This window comes from Echeneis naucrates, chromosome 5 (assembly GCF_900963305.1).
Source record: "Echeneis naucrates chromosome 5, fEcheNa1.1, whole genome shotgun sequence".
Lineage (NCBI taxonomy): Eukaryota > Metazoa > Chordata > Actinopteri > Carangiformes > Echeneidae > Echeneis > Echeneis naucrates.
The window spans coordinates 16,381,337-16,401,839 of record NC_042515.1 but is presented as its reverse complement, the minus strand read 5'-3'; the positions used below and the strand labels follow the sequence as shown (position 1 = coordinate 16,401,839).

Sequence of the window (20,503 nt, the reverse complement as noted above, 5' to 3'; positions counted from 1 at the left end):
AATATGCAAACCATATTTCAGAAATGCTAGCATGTACTGACTGTCAAACCTTTCATGCTGCTACCAGTATAAAGGGCAATATAGTACTAAGTTTGCCCTGCTTTGAGCCAAAACCAGCATAATATTTGGACTCTGAACACTGTACAACTTAAATTCTGCTGTTGGTTGAGTGATACAATGTAAATCCAGTCCAGATTAGGATGGGAAAATGCTTTACTTGTGGTCAAAGATAACCCTGAGGTAATCATTTGAGTTGTGAAAAGCTTAACCGAGTTGCATGTTCCTCCAGACTTAAGTTGTTAGCTTAGGGAAGTGTTTGATGGGTGGAAATGGATGCAGGCATTTATCGTCAATAGCCCCTTGTTTATGCATTGCAAAGCTCTCCGCTGGTGGCTTGCTCCGTTCATTGTGATGCGGTTGGCCTCTGCGAGGACATTTCCTCCATGTGCAGGCTGTGCACTCCATTATGGATGTGTGTTTGTGTGTTTGTGTTATTGATTACCAAGTCCAGCATTATTATGCAATGCAAAGCTGATTTGGCCTGTGGTTTTTCTCTCAGGAAAGTCATTACATTTTTCATGCAATCCATCTCAATGAAGGTCATACTGGGAGTTAAGCACGGTGCCTACTGAACAGTGCGCTCATATGAATTGGCTGTGCATGTATATCTGTGTGTGTGTGTGTATGTTTGTATGTGCACGCACACATGCAGATTTGTATGTGTGTGGCTCAGAACATGACCACAGTTTGTTTGGAACTTCCTTTCATCAGCCTAACCAAGAGCAATTGTGCACAAGGCGCAGGCAGTAGAACAGGGCACCTTGTTGCGGCCACCTTTCCTGCCCTTTCCCCCTTTTTCTGTATAAGTCTCCCTTTCAGCTTACCATCTAGTCCTCTCCATCTTTATCTTTCATCCCCCTGCTTCCTCTCTCTGTGGCTCTCTTTCTCTCTGATGAGGAGGTACAGGCTCAGTTCAGGGGGAGGTTGGGTGTCCCTCAGCGGATTCCTTCAAAGCTTCTCTTCCACCAAGGCAAAAACTTTCCTGCATAGTTAAACACTCTATTGTGTCTGATGCTGTTCTTGCTTAGTGTTTGGGGGGGTGGGGGCTCTATTGATTTCTTTTTTCTGTTTGTTGATTTTTGTCCGTCTGTAACAGGTACAACAGTTTTCATAAAAAATATATTAAAACATCCTAGAATTAAACAGCGACAAACCTGATCTCCTTCTCATTGGTACCGAATTAACACTGTCTAAAGCTGTCACCATCTCCCTCACCATTGACAACGTCTTAGTTTCCCCCTCTTGTCAGGTTAAGAGCCTGGGTGTCATCCTCAAGAGCACACTATCTTTCATCATCAATAACATTGCCTGGTCTGTGTACTTCCTTCTACATTACATTAATTGACGCCACCTCTCTCACAGCCCCCATACTGCCACCATCCTTGTCCATAGCTTTGTGACCTCCAGGACTGACTACTGTAACTCTCTTCTCTTCGGCCTCACTCAAAAGTCCCTCCATAAACTCCAACTGGTTCAGAACTCTGCTGCCCATATCATCACCAAAGCCCCCTCATAGCACCACACCCCCCCAATATCCGACAACTCCTCTGGCTCCCAGTAAACCAACATATAGAACTCAAACTCCCTCCACCTTCAAGGCCATCCACAACCTCACCCTCTGTATTTGTCCAGGCCGTTCCCTTTAATCCTCTTCCTCCATCCACCTCACTGTCCCCTCTGCCCACCTCAGCACCATGGGGAGCAGAGCTTTCAGCCGCTCTACTGCCCACCTCTGGAACTCTCTGCCTCCTCACATCTACAACTCTGACTCGATCCCCAACTTCAAGCCCAAACTCAAAACTCACCTATTTAACTTCTGTTACACTCTCCATTGTTTCTTTCATGTATGTTGATTTTATTTATTGCCGTCTTTATTCAGTGTACATTGTCCTTGGGTGTCTTGTAAGGTGCTTATAAATAAAACATATTAATATTATTTTAATAAAAATTTCAAATCACCAGTCATCAAATTTTATACACAAGATGTTTTTTATTCCGCCTTTGATTGTAATGTAATATAATTTTGCGAGCTTTCTCGACCAATCAGTTGTCAGCTGTCAAACTAGATTTATTTATTTTGTCACGTCCCTTCAATGGGTGCATGTTTGTGTGTGTTGGCTTAAAATATAATGCTGTCCTGTTGTAGATATTGCTTGTGAAATATGGCGATGTGTTATTGACAACTGTCTGTGCTGAAATGCCCAGTAATTATTTTGTATGTAGACATACGTGTGTGTGTGTGCGGTTTTGTGGGTGTACATCAAATGATTCCTTTTCATAGGCTTAGACAGAAAAAAAATCCACAACTAGTTTCGTGTTCTTCATTTTCACCGTTTGGGTATTTTGGTTTCTGCATGCTGTTTATACATGTATGTATTTAGAATTAGGATTATCCTTTGTGTATGTCCGTGTGTGTGTTTGTGTGAATAGGAAGTGTGTGACAGACAAAGAGATTACCCTTCTGTGTTTGGATGCTCCTGATTCAGTCAGATGCAATCTTTACAAGTTTTCATCTGATGTGTCCTTATTCTCACCCTTTTCTTGGCTCTGTAAGCGTGTGTGTGTGTGTGTGTGTGTGTGTGTGTGTGTGTGCATGTTTGCATGCATATGCTGTTGTTTTCTTACACATTTGCATGACTGCCTATGATCCTCTGATCTCTGTTTTGTCACGCATGGTTCTCCCCGACGCCTTGGCCTCCAACAACCACTGAGCTGTGACCCCATACATTTTTACCCTGTCCACTCCTCCTCCTCTGTCCTTTCCTCTCTTCCTTTCCTTCCCTTTTTACTTCCCCTCTCTCTCTTTTGTGTAGCTACTGATGTGTGAAATTATTCTGTGATGGAGGGATGGATTCCTCCCTGAAGGGCTGAGCAGAGGCGTGAGCCTTTTGTTCAATAATAGATTGGGGGTGTATGTGTATCTGTCCATGGTAATAGAGTATAGACTAGTTTTAGATAACAAACCACACTCAGGTGGACAGACTGACAGCAGAGTCAGTTTTGTTTTTTTTTTTCCTTTGGGAATGACTTGTTTGGTTTTCGCAAATACGTTAGAGCATTGAAATAAGGAGGCGATCAAACTTTTTTAAATGTAGACAAAGACAAGCTTCAAAATCTGTTCAATGGGTTCAAGCTCATGAAAATATATGATTATTTCTTGTGGAGACCCTTGACATTCAGACTCATGTTTTAAGTGGCCAGTCTGAGTTGAATAATAAATTGAATTTCCTTTAGAAAACGTTAATTCAAACTGTGCATGTACATCCTATGTATGCACGTCATTGCGTGATCCAATGTGCATTTTAAAGGCTTCTACTTCAGAGCAGCCCTCCCACTATGATTCAAATGATGCAACTGTCAAACGAGTAGGTACGGTGCATTTGAGTCTGCTTTACATGTCAGTCAAATGAATGGGAGCAAAATGCAAGTATGAAGAAAAGCCAATGTTCTGGTATCAGGGATACAGGTATGAAACTTGCAGTGCTCTATTGTAGAGCCCTCCTGACATAGTGATATTTGTCCCTGTATATTTTGAAGGCATCTCATTGACAGTTCACACACGCTCATGTCTGTCTGTGCCGCTGCATGGCACTAACATGATTGCTTGAATGAGAAGCAGATCAAAAAGCATATACATGTTAGACCACTACCCCATCTGCCCCCGTGTGTGTGTGTGTCTGTGTCTGTGTCTGTGGGTGCATCAGGGGTAGGTGTTGCCATGGCAACAGATTGGTGTGTGTCTTTGTGTGCGCATACGTGTTTTTGTGATGCATATTCCTACTAATGGTATGATCAATGTTGCATGTGTGACACAAACGCTGTTTATTATTGTGCATTACATTAAAGGCAGTCAGGGAGATGTGACATCGTCATTATGTCTGCTCACAATAACAAATGTACAACAGATGAAAAAAACAGCTGTTGAAGGGGAAAAGCTCTAAATCTCAGGTAAAAATGTCAGGAACTCACTATCACTCACCTGTGCATGCTGTAGCAGTAGCTTTTGTGAACTCCAGTTTCTAACCCAAACAAAGCGCTGCGTGTGCGAATGTTTATTGTATTATTTATGTCATTGTTTTTTGTGAGCCATTAAGTAGATATATTGAATTAAATATGCATGCATAGTATTTCAACATTTCTTTGTAGATATACTCCTTTTTTCTTTTCCCTGTGGGTAAAATATAAACAGTAGGTGTGGAAGTGTGTGGAAGGGAAATTACATATTGGGGATGACATTAAATGTCAGTTACCAGATTATGTGGCAAAATACCAGGGATCCATTGTGGAAACCCAAAGCGATACAGTTCACACACAGCCAGTTGCAGGCCACTGTGTTCCATTTATTCTGTGGTGAAGGGTGCCCTTGATTTATGACTTTGATGTGTGAATTGCTAATGTCCAGCTCACACCAGCTAAGGCTGACACTCCTTTTTCTTTTTGTGCATATCAAAATAAAGGCAAAAGTAACATGCCTGTGGAAACTTATTGAAAATTGGATGTTTAAAGGAAATGCATGTCGTTCATGCATTTGTTAACATAACATGCTCTGGAGAGTCTGTCAGTGTGTGCATGTGTGTGTCCCAGAGCCTGCCCATGGCTGTAACCTCTCCATTTGACATTGGGCTCTATGCTGTTTCCGTTTACCAGAGTAAAGCATGGTTTAATGAGGGGGCAAAGAAGCCATCGCACACACTCACACATGCACACACATGCATGCACATATGTATATATACACACAGAGATGCACGCACACACACAATACCAGAGGGGTGTTGTGTAGCTCCATGTGTTTGATTCCTATTCTTTTATTTTTAATCATTCCTCTGTCTTTTGGGTTGAGAAATATTTTATGTTTGGAGAGCGCCAAGTTATAATCACTAATTAGTCCTCCAGGCTCTCTCTTTCCCTCCCTCTCCTCCTCCTTTGTCTGTCTCTCCATCTCTCTCTGAGCCAAACGTAGCCCAATTAACACCCAATGTCATTTTGTGTCTGTTGAAACTTCCATTTCCTTGTGAACTCCAGATATCTACACTGTCCTGCTGACCAAACCAGCAATTTGAACCAAATGTGCAGCATCGAAAATAATTAATTGCATTCATTGTTTTCATAAATGTAATTTCCTTATTGATACATGTAATTATCCAGCAAATAGGTCTGTAGATGGCACATAGATAGTTGGGAATCAGTATTTCAGTATGTTTCAGGAATGCAGATATTTCAGCACATACAATTTCACAAGCGGGTGGGATTACCAGGTTTTACAAGTCTAGTCAGTGAAAGCCAGGTGTCTGAGGTAGGAGTTAGAATCTCTCCTCTCCCCTCCCTACCCCCAACTGGAAGCCCCGTCTTTTCCTCCTGTTCTATTTTTTCCATGTCGCACAGACCCACTATTTATCTTGCCCACTATAATTTGACACAAAATATTGTTAACTGGAGACACAGAAATATATTAAACAGTAGGAATGTGTGACTGTGGGGGTGTGGTGTATGCGCTGTAACTTTCTTATGTGTGTGTGTGTGTGTGTGTGTGTGTGTGTGTGTGTGTGTGCGCGTGTGTGCGTGCGCGTGTGCGTCTTCCAAATTGTGTCTTTTGAGTGTGTCTTTTGCGTTTTTACTTCCTGTTACATTCCAAGCCCAACTGAAAAGAACTGAATGACCAGCAGTGTCTGCTGTAGGTGGTGGAGTTAGGCTGTGTAGTGGAGACAATACTTTTTGTGTCCTTAATTGTCCCCGCATAGAGCCTCTGTAATATCTGAGTCCTCTGTAAATTAGATTTAATTCATTGGAGACTGATAAAGCATTACAATGTATGGCTACGTGTGTACTTGTGCACACACACACACACACACACACACACACTCACATACACAAGATTGTGCAAAACTTTATGTAGCTTCATAATTTTATTATTATTATTTTTTTTTTTTACTTAGATAAATTTCTGCTTAGGCAGCACGGTGGCATAGTGGTATGTGCTGTTGCCCCACAATAGGAAGGTTGTGGGTTCAGTTCCAGCCTGGGTGTGCATGTTCTCCCCATGCCTGTGTGGGTTTGCTCTGGGTACTGTGGTTTCCTCCCACCGTCCAAAAACATCATGCTTGGTTAACTAGTGACTCTAAATTGCCCGTAGGTCTGAGTGTGAGTGTGAGCCGTTGTTGGTCTCTGTCTGTCTGTGTTCGCCCTGTGATGGACTGATGACCTTTCCAGGGTGTACCTTGCCCTCATTGGCTCCAGCGCCCGTGACCCGGAAACAGATAAGCAGTAGAAGATGAATGAATGATTGAAACTTTCAGCTCCTCATACTTTGCTAGATCTTTTGAGTTAAATATATTTTTCAGCAGCATGAGGCTATTTCTAATGTTTATATTATCCAGTAACAGTGAAATGTCAACAAAACATCACAATGTAAATGAAGAACTGCAGGTGCTGCAGGAACCCTACTGATGTTGATAAGGCTTTTCTTTGGTATCTTCATTTTCTCACTGTATACACTATAGACTTGTAAAACTGTAAAAATGAGGATTTGTCAAGTCAATACATATTTCATACTCTCTGCTCCTGGTTCAGGAAAGTAGTTTTCAATCCAACTTTTTTTGTTTTGTCATAGTGAACTTGGAGTTTCAGTTTGTCTTTACGGACACAGGGCACACAGCTTCAATAACGATAAAAGAAAATTGTAATCTAATTAATAAAAAATACTAAATATCTAAATTCTTCCTACAATATTTATAAATTATAAATTATGAGCCAGACTATATATTTGTATGATATACAAGTCTAAGATAGTCTCAGATAGTCCTCTCCTGATACCCTGAAACCTTTTACTCATCCTCATTTGCTGTGGCTCCATATGTACACTTATTTTGCAATATTATACTGTAAATTCACATGATAGGTATGTACTGAGTATATTTGTGGACACCTGAGATGCTTTCTTTGTGAGTCATCTGAGAGGTTTTTTTGCCCGCCAGCAATCGTGGGCAGGAGCTATGGCACCAGTGTGGAAATAAAGGACAGATAGATGTGAAAACTGTAACTTACCTCCTGTTCAAACGGTTCATCAGCCCTTTCTCTATGTCACATACTTTGTGGATATATTTAACAACTCTCCAACTACTCTGCCAAGCCTTTCTGAAAATACACCACTGCACAAAAATCTAAAAATCATAACATATTGGTAAGTAATGTCTGAATTGCTACTCAACATACATTTTTTTTAGCTGATGCTGACATAATGATGATTTGGTCACTGCATATGTTTATAGCTCTCTTATTTCTAGTGAAAAATAATATTATCTGCTTGACAATCTGCATGATTTTTCTATTGAGTTCACCCTTGTTGCAGGTTTTCCACACAGTACCATTAACTGCCAATCTCATAGCTATTCTAAACAATGAAGTCATACAAACATTTGCAAACCACAATTAAAAGTTGTCAGCGTATATTTACAGGCCCAAATATTCAAAACCAAAACAATTGAACTTCACATACTGATTTAGAAAATGAGCTGCAAAGTACATCTGTAAAGTTGCTGTGAGGTCAAACTGTCAGTTATGTTGAAGTGATATTGCACAGATCTGACTGTGCTGGCCTCATAAGCTTCGACCCACTAATGGCCACTTGCAGTCGGTAATTCCTATTTTTAATTAAAGCTGGTAGAAAATATGATTGCGAGTGCAAAATCAATGTAAAAAAATACAACATCATAAAAAAATATGAACTTACTGTGGTGGTTTCAGAATACTTGAAATTCTATTCACTCATTATCAGTTTGCTCGTTGCTCACTTGTTTGGATAACAGAGGTATGTATGCGGGGAACAGTAAATATGAATATTTAGTATTAAATTGGAGTTCAACCCCAGAGTTGGTAAATGTTTAACATTCGCTGGTAGCATTCCTCAAGGTAAATCACTTAATGTCTATGTTTACCTGTTAATCAGTTGAAAAGTCATATTATCGTGGAGCCCTCATGCTGTTTTTACTGCACACTGTGAACAGTATTCATCATGCTTTTTGGCCTCATGGAGTATTGCTTCACAAAACTCTTTAAAAACAAGAATGTTTTGGCGAAAATGGTTGATACATTTTACTAGAGTTTTATACACAACTTTTTATACATGAAAATATTAAATAAAGTTTTGTTGGTCTTAACACACAGACTGGAAACTAACCTTACACTTCATCTGCTTTTAAAATATTACTACGTATGCCGACGAAGACCTCAGTTGTGTTTCCTCGTCATGTTAAAATCACACTGTGATGCAGTTCAAATGTGATAGCATGGATGAAAACTAAACCAAGCAAAAGTTTTACCTTTGGCCTTTTTTTCTTTTTCTTTTTTTTTTTTTATAAAGTTTCTCAATTGAGTCTCAAGTGTCCCAGAGATCCCAGTTTTCACAGGAGTCAAGCCAACTGGCTGCCAACTGCATCATATCCACAACAAAACATAGTAAATCTCAAGGTGCGATGTCCACTAACATTATCCTGGAAATGTACATATTTGCAAGATTTACCCTGGGAGATGAATACATTTACTGGTAAATATACCTTTCCCCACATTTACCCTAATAGACATAGTGTGGGATTGTCCATGCATCATGTGTGTGTGCTCCACAGTCAGTCTGGGTAATGATATCTGAACAGTTCCACTCAGGAGACCACAGTATGTGTCCGGTGTTTTCTCCACTCAAACTGCGGTTTTATTTCGTCTCTCCCTGTTGCCGGCCTCATCTTCCCCTCTCTCTCCTGTCTCCCTCCTGCTGATGTATGGAATGTCTACTCTCATATGGAAAGTGTTTGTAAAAGTCACCATAATCAAATCTCACTGATTCCTAGGGGATTAAACAAGGTAGCATTTGTGTGTCTGTGTGTGTGTGTGTCTGTTCGTGTGTGTGAGTATGTTCTGTCTCTTTGCATATACAATATTAGCCCTGTTCTAGGCTGTGTGTTGTAATGCAGCTGTACCATTAGACTAAGACCAGCTCAGCTGTAATATATCATCCATCATCTTGTACTCCAAGGAGGCAGCTATATAAGGGATACTGATGCTACATTTGCATACTGACAGTGCATATATTTAATTGTTTGAATGCAAAGTATAGGCCAGTGGGTAGGAGGGGTGCTAAAAACTTATTATGGAAGAAAGGGTATCTTTTCCTGCCTCACTAGCATTGTGGCCAAATGACAGAGATTGAGAATAGTGTTCAATGATTCCTTTGGGTGTTTTCAGATTAAAAGTTTTATGCTAGCAATATTTTTTGAAATTCCTCTTTAATACTTGGTGCCAAATTAGTATTTGGTGGAAGTGTAAACTCACTACTGCAGCAAACAGGAAAAGCATGTCAAAAGGCAAGATTTACCACCCAAAAAACAAGCATTATCTTGTGTTAGGTCTTACTGCATAGTTACCTCTTGTTGGCAGCATATAAGTACTGGCAGTATGTTTACAGAGTGTGCCAGGTAGCAAGTCTCAATACTGTCCAATCAATGCCACTTTCTCTGTGAGACTCTAACCTCCAGCCTCTGTCTGCTATAAGGTGTCATTGCATGTTGAAGTAGAAAGTCATAGTCCATTACAGCTGATATGAGGTGGAAAGTTACTAGGAGCCCAGCAAGCAATGACTGATGTCTGCTTCCTCTTAGTCTTTAAAAGCGCATTAATTCAGACCAATTATTACATATTTTTGCAAGAACTATATATACATATGAAATTAAGGAAAACAGATCAGATTGAAGCTCATAAATGTTTTTGGAAAGGTCACAATAGTTATCCTTTGCCAACAAATGGACACGACAGCTGCTCAGCCTAAACTCTAAAAACCTTGGTTATATTTCTCATCACCCCTGTTATTTATTCATGTATATGTTACATTATAGAAGTTTAAAGATAGCTAGCATACTTTGCTACCCACTGCATGAGTCACAGTACTTGAAGAGAAGGTGATGACACTGGGCTCTACCTTATACAGTGCATCATCACTGTAAATATACTTTGAAGAGATGCTCTTTGAATCTATTGATACTCCACATCATACACTTATGAACTATTAATGGCACAGCATATATTCATCAGATATTATCATGTCCATCTCCCTGGGATGAGCACAGTCGTCTGCCTTTCATGCAACCATTGGTTCACTTCATTTAAAATAAAAGAAATCTATGCTTTTCAGAGCAAAAGAATTCAATAGAATTAGAAAATTCAAAAGAAGTTTGAGACACTGCCCAAATTTTGTTAACTACTAATTTGTCGTTCAACTGAAGAGGTACATTAGTAAACCCTTTCTGGGATTTAAAAAATATTGCATTGAGCCAAAGAAGAAAACAGCCTCATTTTAATCGAGTCCACCTGCAGTAATAGTGAATTCTATGGGGAAGGAGTTAATTTAGATATTGTATCTTTACTCTGTTGCTTTTGGTATTGTTTAATTGTCTGCAATCAATGGCAGTTTGCCAAGTAAAAATTTATCATTGAGCTTTTAAAAAGTTTCATTTGAAAGCTAAAGGTGAATCTTTGGCATATGCTGTTGGACTCATTGAAACACAAGCTGGCAATCAACAGAAATGGGAACACGTGGAAAGCCATCATGTTTGGCAATACCCTGTAAGATTGTAAGATTGAAGTACCAGTCTGTTTAGGTCTGGAGCCTGGGACCTCATCCTAGGTAGAGATGGATCTGACTGGACAACATTGAAAGTCAGTCAGTAGAGTGGCGCTGATAAGCTGTAATGTTTACTTTTGCTCATTTTAAGTCCACCTGCCCTTCTCCCAGTAAGAAGCCTCCAGGCCTATTGTTGGTGGGAAAGATGAACCCGAGATTGCAGACAAATTGTACATCTGTAATTTGATGCTTGTCTTTGGCAGTTTGTTTTTGAAGCCTGAGGAGAGTTAAATATGCATGGCTTCAACATGGGTGGCTTCAAGTTTTTTTTATGTGTTTTGTTTTTGTTTTTTTATCAAAACAACAAACAAATGGCACGAATTCTTTATTTGGTGAAGACAAACAGAATTCAAAAATGATCTTTTTGAGAAGAAGACGCCATGTGAGTTCCAGCAGTTAACTAGATTTGTTTGTTTCTTCTGAAATGGAGCTACAGTGATATTTACTGAGAGCATGCACACATACTGAACAGGTGCGCAACCTCACACATACAAACACACTCACTCACTCACACAGACATGCTCCCATCCTTGGTTGAGAAAGAGACAAACCTAAAGATCGCCACGGAGACCCATCTTTCAAATTTATTCATTAAACTCCCAAATGCTCCCCTTAACGAATGTAATTAGAATATGGTAATGAGAGAGGGCTGAACCAGGGAGTGTTGTAATACGCTTAGCAGCACAGAGGGAGAGAAGAAGAGGGAGAGATACAGATAGAGACAGGAAGGGAAACAGAGTAAGGGAGTTAGAGGAGAGAGAAATAGAGAGACTGACTGACAGGGTGCCAATTTATGTCTTGTTGTAAACAAGTATTTATGCCAATGAGAGGTGGTGCACACTATTTCTTTTTTTTCCCCTCTCTCTCCGACTACCTCTGTCTCTCTCTTTCTCTTCTTCCATGCCTCTCTATATCTCTGTGTTACTCTGTCTTTCCTTAGCATACCAAAACCTCCTCAATAACAATAACACCTACAGCAGCAGAGCAGAGACGAGCCTCACAGGACAGAATGACTTACAGTCAAACGAGGCACAGGGGTTAACGCAACCACTGGAGACTTCATTGAGACACCACCCCCTACTCTCTCTCCCACCCTCCCCATCTTCTTCCACCCCCCACTAGCAAACACACATTTGTCATGAGAGATTTCAATGACACGTCTGCGTGCGTGTAGTGTGGGTGTGTGTGGTACGCAGTCTTTCCTACTTAACTTTTGTGGGAGTTTTTGAGCAGTCTGACAAGCTTTATCCAAGACACCCTAGCACAGCAGGGGCCCTGGCATTATGTTTGACACCACACACCTGTTGCTGTCTTTGATGTGTTCATCCCCCTACTGAGACAGAGGAGGGTGTCTCCTCAAATGCAAATACAAGATGGGAAGAAGAGGACAAGTAAGGTGTGTGAGAGGGGAAGTCTTAGAAAAATATGATTGATGTTCCCTCTGTGGATTGGTACTGACTCTTTCTTGCTCTCAGGTCTCTGCTAAAAAAGTTTGTGCTGCTTTCCATATGTTGTGTGCGAGAGTTTGAATGTATGCATGTGTGTGGAAACCTTCAACATTTGGACATCTAATCTTGGTGAAGGAGAGATGAGTGGGATACAAGACAGGGAAAGAGAGAAACTGGTGAGTTTGAAGGCAGGGAGAACAGGAAAGTAAAGAGGTCAGACCAAAAGGAGAGGGAATGGGGGAATGAAAGAGTGAAGGAGAGAGGAGAGTGGCGATTTCATTATAAAGCTGTCACTCACATGGGCAGCAGCCACCACATCGACTCTTCTGAGACAAAACCTCTTTGGGCTTGTGTGTGTGCTTTCATTCATGCTTGTGTATCCTAGCATATGGTCATGTCACTGGACATGAGCATTCAGTGTGTGTGTGTGTGTGTAAGAATGTGGGATGTTACAGTTATGGTGTGACAGAGACAAATGTGACTCTCTCTCAACCAGGTGGCAGGGGTAGGTCCTGGCTCAAGGTCAAACCTTGTCCTCCAGTGATAGACCAGCACAATATGTGTGTGTGTGTGTGTGTGTCTGTTTGCATCTAAGTACTAGCATGTGTGTGTATGTGTATAGGTGTATGAGTGTGTTTGTCTATGCTGTGCCTGAGCATAAGAGGAAAGAGAGAAAACCAGAAAGTTTTTGTTTTGTTTTGTTTTTTTTTTTTTCAACACAAGTGACATTGTGTATTAATGGATGTCCCATTTATATGCATGTGCATACAAATCATGTCCATGGATGTGCATGTGTCTATTGCCTCGTGTGATGAGGTGTTTATATGATAAACACAAGGCAAGCTTGAGAGGAATTCTGATCAGGGGCTTTGCAACAGTTGTTATGGAAACAGCATTAAGCAGTTGTATTAGCCAGTGGAGGTAATATAAAGACTGTTGAAAGTAACACACAGTAGGGAATGAGGCGGTTTGGGAATATAATACAAACTACACATTATTGCTCTGGTTTACAATAGACTTGATGAAATTTTATTGTGTGGCTAGAACAGAACAAAATTATCTTTGTTGTAACTCACTGTCTGGCTCTCTTACTGTTGAGCGCTACACATTTTAATTAGCAAGGTTAGAGGAACATAGAGCAAGACATTATTGGTCTGGTTTACAATAGACTTCACATCATTTACGTCAGCTTAAAGCATAACACAAATTAGCAGGGCTCCAGCTGCTCCCTCTGCAACATTATCTTAAGTTCAGAGTCTTCGGAAAGGCACTCACTGCTGCATGACATTGGAGATGTTAGAGGTCATTGAGGACTGACTTAGATATTATACACAGAGATGCTGAGAGATTGGCCCTGTCACGCTTCTGTCAATAACTGCATGATAAGGCACCCCTCCGTTCTAATGGATTAATGATTATTGCAGTTAAAATGAAATTGTGTAACAATATAGGTTTAGTATGAAATTGTCATTGTTATACTTTATTTCCATGATGAACATTGTTAAAAATAGACCACGAAAATAAGATGTTGTTGAATTGATGGCAGAAATAGTGCTCCATATCAATGTTAAAACCAGTGAGAAGTCTTTTCGTCTGCAAATAAATAAATAAATAAATGAAAAAAGAGGCAATTTGGGATAGAGGGTCATATCAACGTCATACGCTGACAGGGTTGTTCTGGGAAGGAGAGAAGCAGTGGAGGTTCTCTGAAACAAATTACAGCATCAGCAGACCTCCCCTGGTAATACTAATGCAGTTATTTCCCCCATATACGTATACAAGACTTACCATGCTCAAGGAGAAGAGTAGGAACCAATTCTATAGTTAGGAAGGACACTTGAGTTTTCGACCTCCTTGTACCGCCAAAATAAACTGTTCAATGCCAAATGATTTCTGTGGTGAGAACTAGCAGCAGCCTTCGTTTGAGGCACTTCGAAAGGATGTGACAGTTGCAGTTTACAGACAACTCTGTTTTTTCCAGATCTCTGTCAGGGTGATGCTCATGTACACATTCATGTACATGCACACACACATGCACACATACAAATACAGACCCTTAAACAGATCCTCCCAGGGGAAGGTTCCTGGATAGGTTGCAGTATAGCACCCCCACCCTCCCACCTCTGGAAATATCCCTGAGGCCGGTAAGCGTGTGCATGTGAATGGGCTTGTGTGTGTAAGCATACGTGTGCGTCTGTCTGCGTTTCTCTACATGCCACCGGTTTCTTGGAGGGAGATGGTCTCAGTGATGCGTGAGTGGGTGGCTGATTTCCCCAACTGCATCGCTCACACCAATCTAACTTCCCACTCATGTGCTTTGCTTTGTTAGATATTTCTTAAGTAACTCTCTTTCTCTCTCTCCCAGACAGACAGGAATAAGTTGCGTGTTGGGAAAATGCGTGTGTGTGTGCGTGTGTGTAAGTGCATTTGGCGTGGCTTGTCGTAATGTATTATTACGTAGACTCACAGAGACATGCACAATGTCTGGGTTTCTAGAGTAGATCTCTGGAGGAAGATTTTTGTCCCTGTCCCTGTGTCTGGCACAGCTAACACACACACACACACACACTCAGAGTATTCCTGAAGGGTCACTGTGTCGGCAGGCATGCTCAAAGCGCTCCATCACTGGTTTCCACTGGGACAATAACTGTGACTTCCTGAGGATCGACCTTCAGCATCTCACTTCTGTCACTCTTCACGTGCGCGCATGTGTGTGTGGGTGCCTGCATGAGTGTGTGTGTGCATGAGCTGGTTGAGGAAGTGAGCGGCAATGTGTGTGTGTGTGTGGGTGTGTTCTAGAGTGTGTCAGGCTGCAGTTTCAGCTGACTCTTCTGTTTCTGGCTTTTTAATGGCTCTTATGGGGCAGGCCCTTAATTGCAAGTCTCTCTCCCTCCTTCTTAATCCTCCCATCCTTCTGTCTCTCCCAGCCCCTCACCTCCTCTCTTTTTCTCCTTTCTCCTCCTGCCTCCCACTGGCTGACAGTCACTAGGGGAGCCCAAGTGCCTGGCTGGGGCTATGGAGGCCATATAGGATATTGACTTGCTGCGGAGTGGTTTGGGAGGAGGAGAGGTGGCTGCCTGTCACAGCTAATGAATAGATGCATAAATGAATGAGGCACTCCTCTGTGTGTGTGTATGTGTGTGGAGGTGGGATAGTGTGTGTACTGTTGTGCTGAGTTAAAATGTGCCTGTGTGTGTCCAATCTAAACTTGGTTCTGAGCAGTTTTATGAGCCAGACAGACATTAACAGGCCAGCCTGATAGTGATAATTACTAAGGGTGTCATGGCAGTCCGTCCCACACACACATACATAGACATATGTGTGCATGTGTGTGAATGACAGATGAGCTAGTGGGGGTTGGGATGTAAGGATTGAATGAGAGATCTTTAAAAAAAAAAAAAAACAATCCAGTTAAGTGCCAGCACCCTCCAGCTGCTCTCTCTCTCTCTCTTTGTCTCCCTGCCTTTTTTCCCCTCTGCCTCTCTGTCCTTCCATCTCCTATGATCGGTGTGTAGCTGAAGTGCTCTCATGCCAAACTGGGACAAATACCTAAAAACACATTCACACACAGACACAGACAGAGAGGAAGAGAGGGAGACGAGGTCTGGAGAGGAGACTGTTGATCTGAGGGGGTAGATGAAGGAGTGCTTGAGTGTTGATGTCTTCCTCACTATTGCTTTGTGCCACATTTCAAACACTGATTGCCTTAAGAGGACAATTTACATTTCATAGTCTTTCACAACAAGTGGGTGAGATGGGAGTCAGAGATAGGAAGAGAGAGAAAGATGTTTCAAGGAGGAAGCCAGGGGTAAGAGAGTTCACCATTCAAAGGGGGAAAATCTGTGTTGAATGAGCAACAAGAAAAATCTGAGCCATAAACAATAGTTTTTTTGGCTGCATCTCCGTGTGCCTCTGTTACTGTGCATATGGATGTTTTGTTTTAGCTTCATCTCAGTAAAATGTACCTGTAGGATTTTAACTATCTTTTACCATATTGGACACGTGAGCGTAAAAGAGGAATGGAAATGGAGGAGTAAAGAGAAGAGGGGAGCTGAGCTGAGGAGATGAAAAGAGAGCCGGAGGAATTAAGAATCAAGTTAGGAGGGAGGTTTATCTGACAGGAAACTGTGAAACGGCAAAGTACAAGAAAACTTTTCCTATCAGTGCACTCTCTCCACTAGTGTAAAGGTCTGCACTCCCCATCTGTGAGTGTGTGTCTATGTGTTTATATGCGTGTGTTTATGTGGCATGTGCGTATTTAGGAGATAGCTTTTCCTCCCCAGTGGAGGGAGACATCAGTGTGTCGGTGAGCGTGATTGGTTGTTGGCCCTGAGGGTATGTCCTCTATATCTGTCTCCTGACTGGCTGCTCTGTGACCAATCAGGCGCCCAGACTGCACCGTGGCAATCAGATAGTGACATATTCTCTGTGGGCATCAGCAGGTCATCTGGAAATACCTGTTATGTTTTATCTCCCTGTGACACACACACGCGCACTCCCATACACACACACTAATATAACCTTTCCGTCTTGTCTTTGTCTCGCTAGGAGATTGCTGCATATCTCATCACTTTTGAGAAACATGATGAGTGGCTGACGACATCACCAAAAACCAGGTGAGGAGTTTGAAGACAATTGTTTTTGCACACACACACACACACACAAGCACACATGGCTTCATATACAAACAGAATAACTCAGTAAGACAGAGATTCACATGAGTTTAATCCAGAAGACTGAGTACCCGTGTTTCATTATTGGTGTATGCTGAATGTCTCTGGAGTGTCCCACTCACTGGCTGCTCTACATGTAGAGAAAGCTCTAGAACATGGCTGGACTGTAAAGCACCTAGTCAGCTGAAAATGGAGTTTTAATGAATGTAAATGTATTAGGATAAATGATGTATAATTCAGACACAGGAGGGTGAAGGGGGGTTTAAGATGAGGGAGAGCACTTGTGTATATATATGGTGGGGTGAGAATGGGGATGATTTACATGGTAGAACTGAATATTCATTGATCCAAAAAAAAAAAAAAAAAAAAAACATAGTTTGCTCTTTTCCAGAATGGGAAGCAGTGGCACCAGGAAGGAAAGGAAGAGAAAATGAAAGACAAAAAAAAGGCAATTTCAATTATTGATAAAGCACCTTATTGACATTTCCTTTAATTAATACAGATGTAGATGTGATAAAATAAAAGGAGAGAAAGACAGAAGAAAGAGGCAGAAAAGTAAAGTAAGCCAGTGAAGCGGTCACCTCGTGGCCCCGTTTCTGATTACTGACACTGCTGAAAGCCTGAGGTGATGCCTCTGTGCTCCCATTGTACGAGCTGAAGGACTCTTCTCAGGAGCAGCCTGAGGCTGGCAGCACAGTTTATGTTGTGGATGGATTTCTCATTGATTGGTTGTGCTGCCATATAGCCTCAGCCTCCCAGAAGCAACAGCAGCAGCAGTCATATTGGTGTTATTGAGCAGCAGTTAGATATAATCCCATTTACACATGACACGAGGCACGATTAGAACAGATTACACCTAATCCCATCAAATGGAAAGGAGCTCAGTTTACGGAGCCAGTGACATTTATGTGCATGCAAGCATGCGTCTGTATATGTGTACCTGTATCCCTATGTGTGCATCCACTTACGCATTTTGAGGCAATATTAAGTTAACAATCATGACCTTCACTTCTCCTCTCAGTGAAGTACCTCATCAGTTCAAAGTAATGAATATTACCTCCTCCCTCCTTCTTCTATCACTTTTTGCATCTGCTCCTCCTTCTCTCCTCCCTTTACCGGACTCACTTTCTCGCCCACTCTTTCTCTTTAGCTTGCTGTCTTTTTTCCCACTCTCCTCCCCTTGCCTTCTCTGTTTTCGCTCTGCTACACTGTGGAACGGTGGAAAAGCTTTTTATATCCCACACATCACAGCCCAGTTACAATCAATAGCATTTATGTCTGCTTGAATCGGAGGGTTTGAGAACATGGGCACCATCCACGTGCAAGCACCTCCACACACAAACACACACACGAAAATGCACGTATTTCCCACCCACATGTACACACAGGCACACATCTGATCTCATCCATCTTCTCCATAACATAATTAGAATCAGCAGCTCTGAGATGACTCACACTGCTCGAGACAGAGAATAAACTCAGCTTTGATCGGAGGGTGGGGGTCTCCACTCCAATAAGAAACTGGCAAGCTCACCCCAAAACAGAACAGATTTAAGGTGTCAAAGAAAATCAACTCAAAGTAAATTCAATTTCACTACACACACTGTTCTGAGTAAATTGCAATCATCTCAGTCCATATAGATGTGTCTACATCAAATTTTAACAGCAAGGAGACGAGAAGAGAGGCAGCTAGAAAATTGAAGAGCAAAAACAGAGTTTAGGTTAGGAGTAGAAGAGACAGATGAAATGAGAGGAAGAGGAACCAAAAGAGTATAGAGAAAAAAAATATTGTATTGTATATATGTATTGGAGGAATTAAGGCTGAATGTTGATGGAGAAGAGGAGGTTATCGTGAGAAGAGCGGCGGTGTGTAAAAATGTGTGTGTGTGTGTGTGTGTGCGTGCACACATGTGTGTGCATGAGAGTGGGGGCACTTGTGAGTATGTGTTAATTTATTGATTGTTAACATGCGTCTTCTCTTGCTCTTGTCATGTGATAAGGCAGAGAGGCAATTTTCCTCCACCTACGCAAACCCAGAAATCCGCTCGCACACCTGTCCTTAGCGTTTTAGAAGTATAATGATTGATTGCTGAGCATCAGGTTTGACATTGAACTCAAAGAACACACGGCTGTAGATCCTGCCATCTCTAATATCACTGCAGCATCTCATCTCCTTCTCTCTACATGCATGGCTCCTGTTGTGTGTGTGCGCGTGCATGCCTGTTCATACCACCAGGTGTATATAGAATGGGAGCTGGGAGGCCAATGTTCCCGCTGTGCTGATAAATCACCCTACTAAAATATTAACACGTAGTAGTGTGAGTCTGTGTATGAAAGGCAGGGGGTGGGGGTGGGGTCTATAGGAATGTTAGGTGAGTAACATTGACGTCACCATGTAAACCATGACCATGTTTTCGTTTCAGTTGGTATGTATGATTCAGCAGTGCAGGATAATTTTGATCATTTTCGTCATTTTGAACCTACAGCCTGAAAATCACCTCTGGTCAGTTTCCATGGAGCTGAATGCAGTCACTTTCAACAAAATTACCACAGCATTTATTCTGTTCAATCATAGTAAATAATAAAAGGTTTTGTGCATCTCTTTACCCTCTCCTCTACCAGGCCTCAAAATGGCTCTATGATCCTCTACAACCGTAAGAAGGTCAAGTACAGGAAAGATGGCTACTGCTGGAAGAAAAGGAAAGACGGGAAGACCACCCGAGAGGATCATATGAAGCTCAAAGTGCAGGGAGTAGAGGTGAGAGGCTGCGGTGGAAAAACAATCTGATGAGCACTTGTATAGTTTCCCTGCCAAGCTTGTCCTTAAGTTACTCTCCTTCGCTCTGAGGAGAAACATACATGTAACACAAATATAGGCACAAACACACACGCAGGGAAGCTACAGGCTAATATGTTACCTGAGAGCATGTGGTGTCCCTCTTTCTTCCCCTCCCTCCCCTGCTTCTCCTTCGGTCTCAGTCTCTCTCTCACTCACTCTGTCTCGCTCACTCTCTCTCTCTTTCTGAAAGATAAGAGTGTGTTTGGCTTGAGGCCAGGAATGATGTCAATGCCTCCTTCAGCAGAACAGAGAGGGGTATCGATCCAGTCTCAAGGCAGCGTCTGTGTGTGTGTGTGTGTGTGTGTGTATGTGTATATGTATATGCACGAGCGTGAGTCACATCAGCCAGCTCAAAAATTGATTATTCAGCAGGAATATACCAAGAGGTGAGAGGAGTGAGCATGCATGTTTTGTCAGAAACAGAAAGGATGAGATAGAAGGGAACGTAAAGGGGAGAGTTAGGAGGCACATGGATGTTTACAGGGGCCTTGGTAGTTTTGTTTTATAGGTGAGCAGGACCTAGGAAAAACGCCAGGCAAAAAAAAACAAATGTAAAGGGAATAATTGAGATCATTTGTTTCTCTACTAGTTATGACTCCACTCTCACATTGACAATCATGGAACATATATTTTTCTGCATTTGCGCACCAACACTCCCATACACACATGTATATACAAAGTCAAAGTGTTTCTCTCCCTGGTAGTTGCTCAGTAATTGTTTGTGTCACCTCTTCCCAAGACCCCTCCCCACCCCCCCACCCCCAAGCAAGCAAGCAAGCAAGCAAGCAAGCAAGCAGCGTGTAGAGCATAGTATGGGAAT

The 20,503-nt window shown here is 41.8% G+C and overlaps 1 protein-coding gene across 1 annotated transcript in view; it reads left to right on the top strand.

Annotated features, from left to right (window-relative positions):
- Positions 1 to 20,503, top strand: part of LOC115043258 (calmodulin-binding transcription activator 1-like) — a 49,055-nt gene that overhangs the window by 7,617 nt on the left and 20,935 nt on the right. The window contains exons 4-5 of the mRNA XM_029501560.1: positions 16,720 to 16,787; positions 19,467 to 19,602. Of these exons, the coding sequence (XP_029357420.1) occupies positions 16,720 to 16,787; positions 19,467 to 19,602 (204 nt within the window). The remainder of the gene's footprint in view (positions 1 to 16,719; positions 16,788 to 19,466; positions 19,603 to 20,503) is intronic.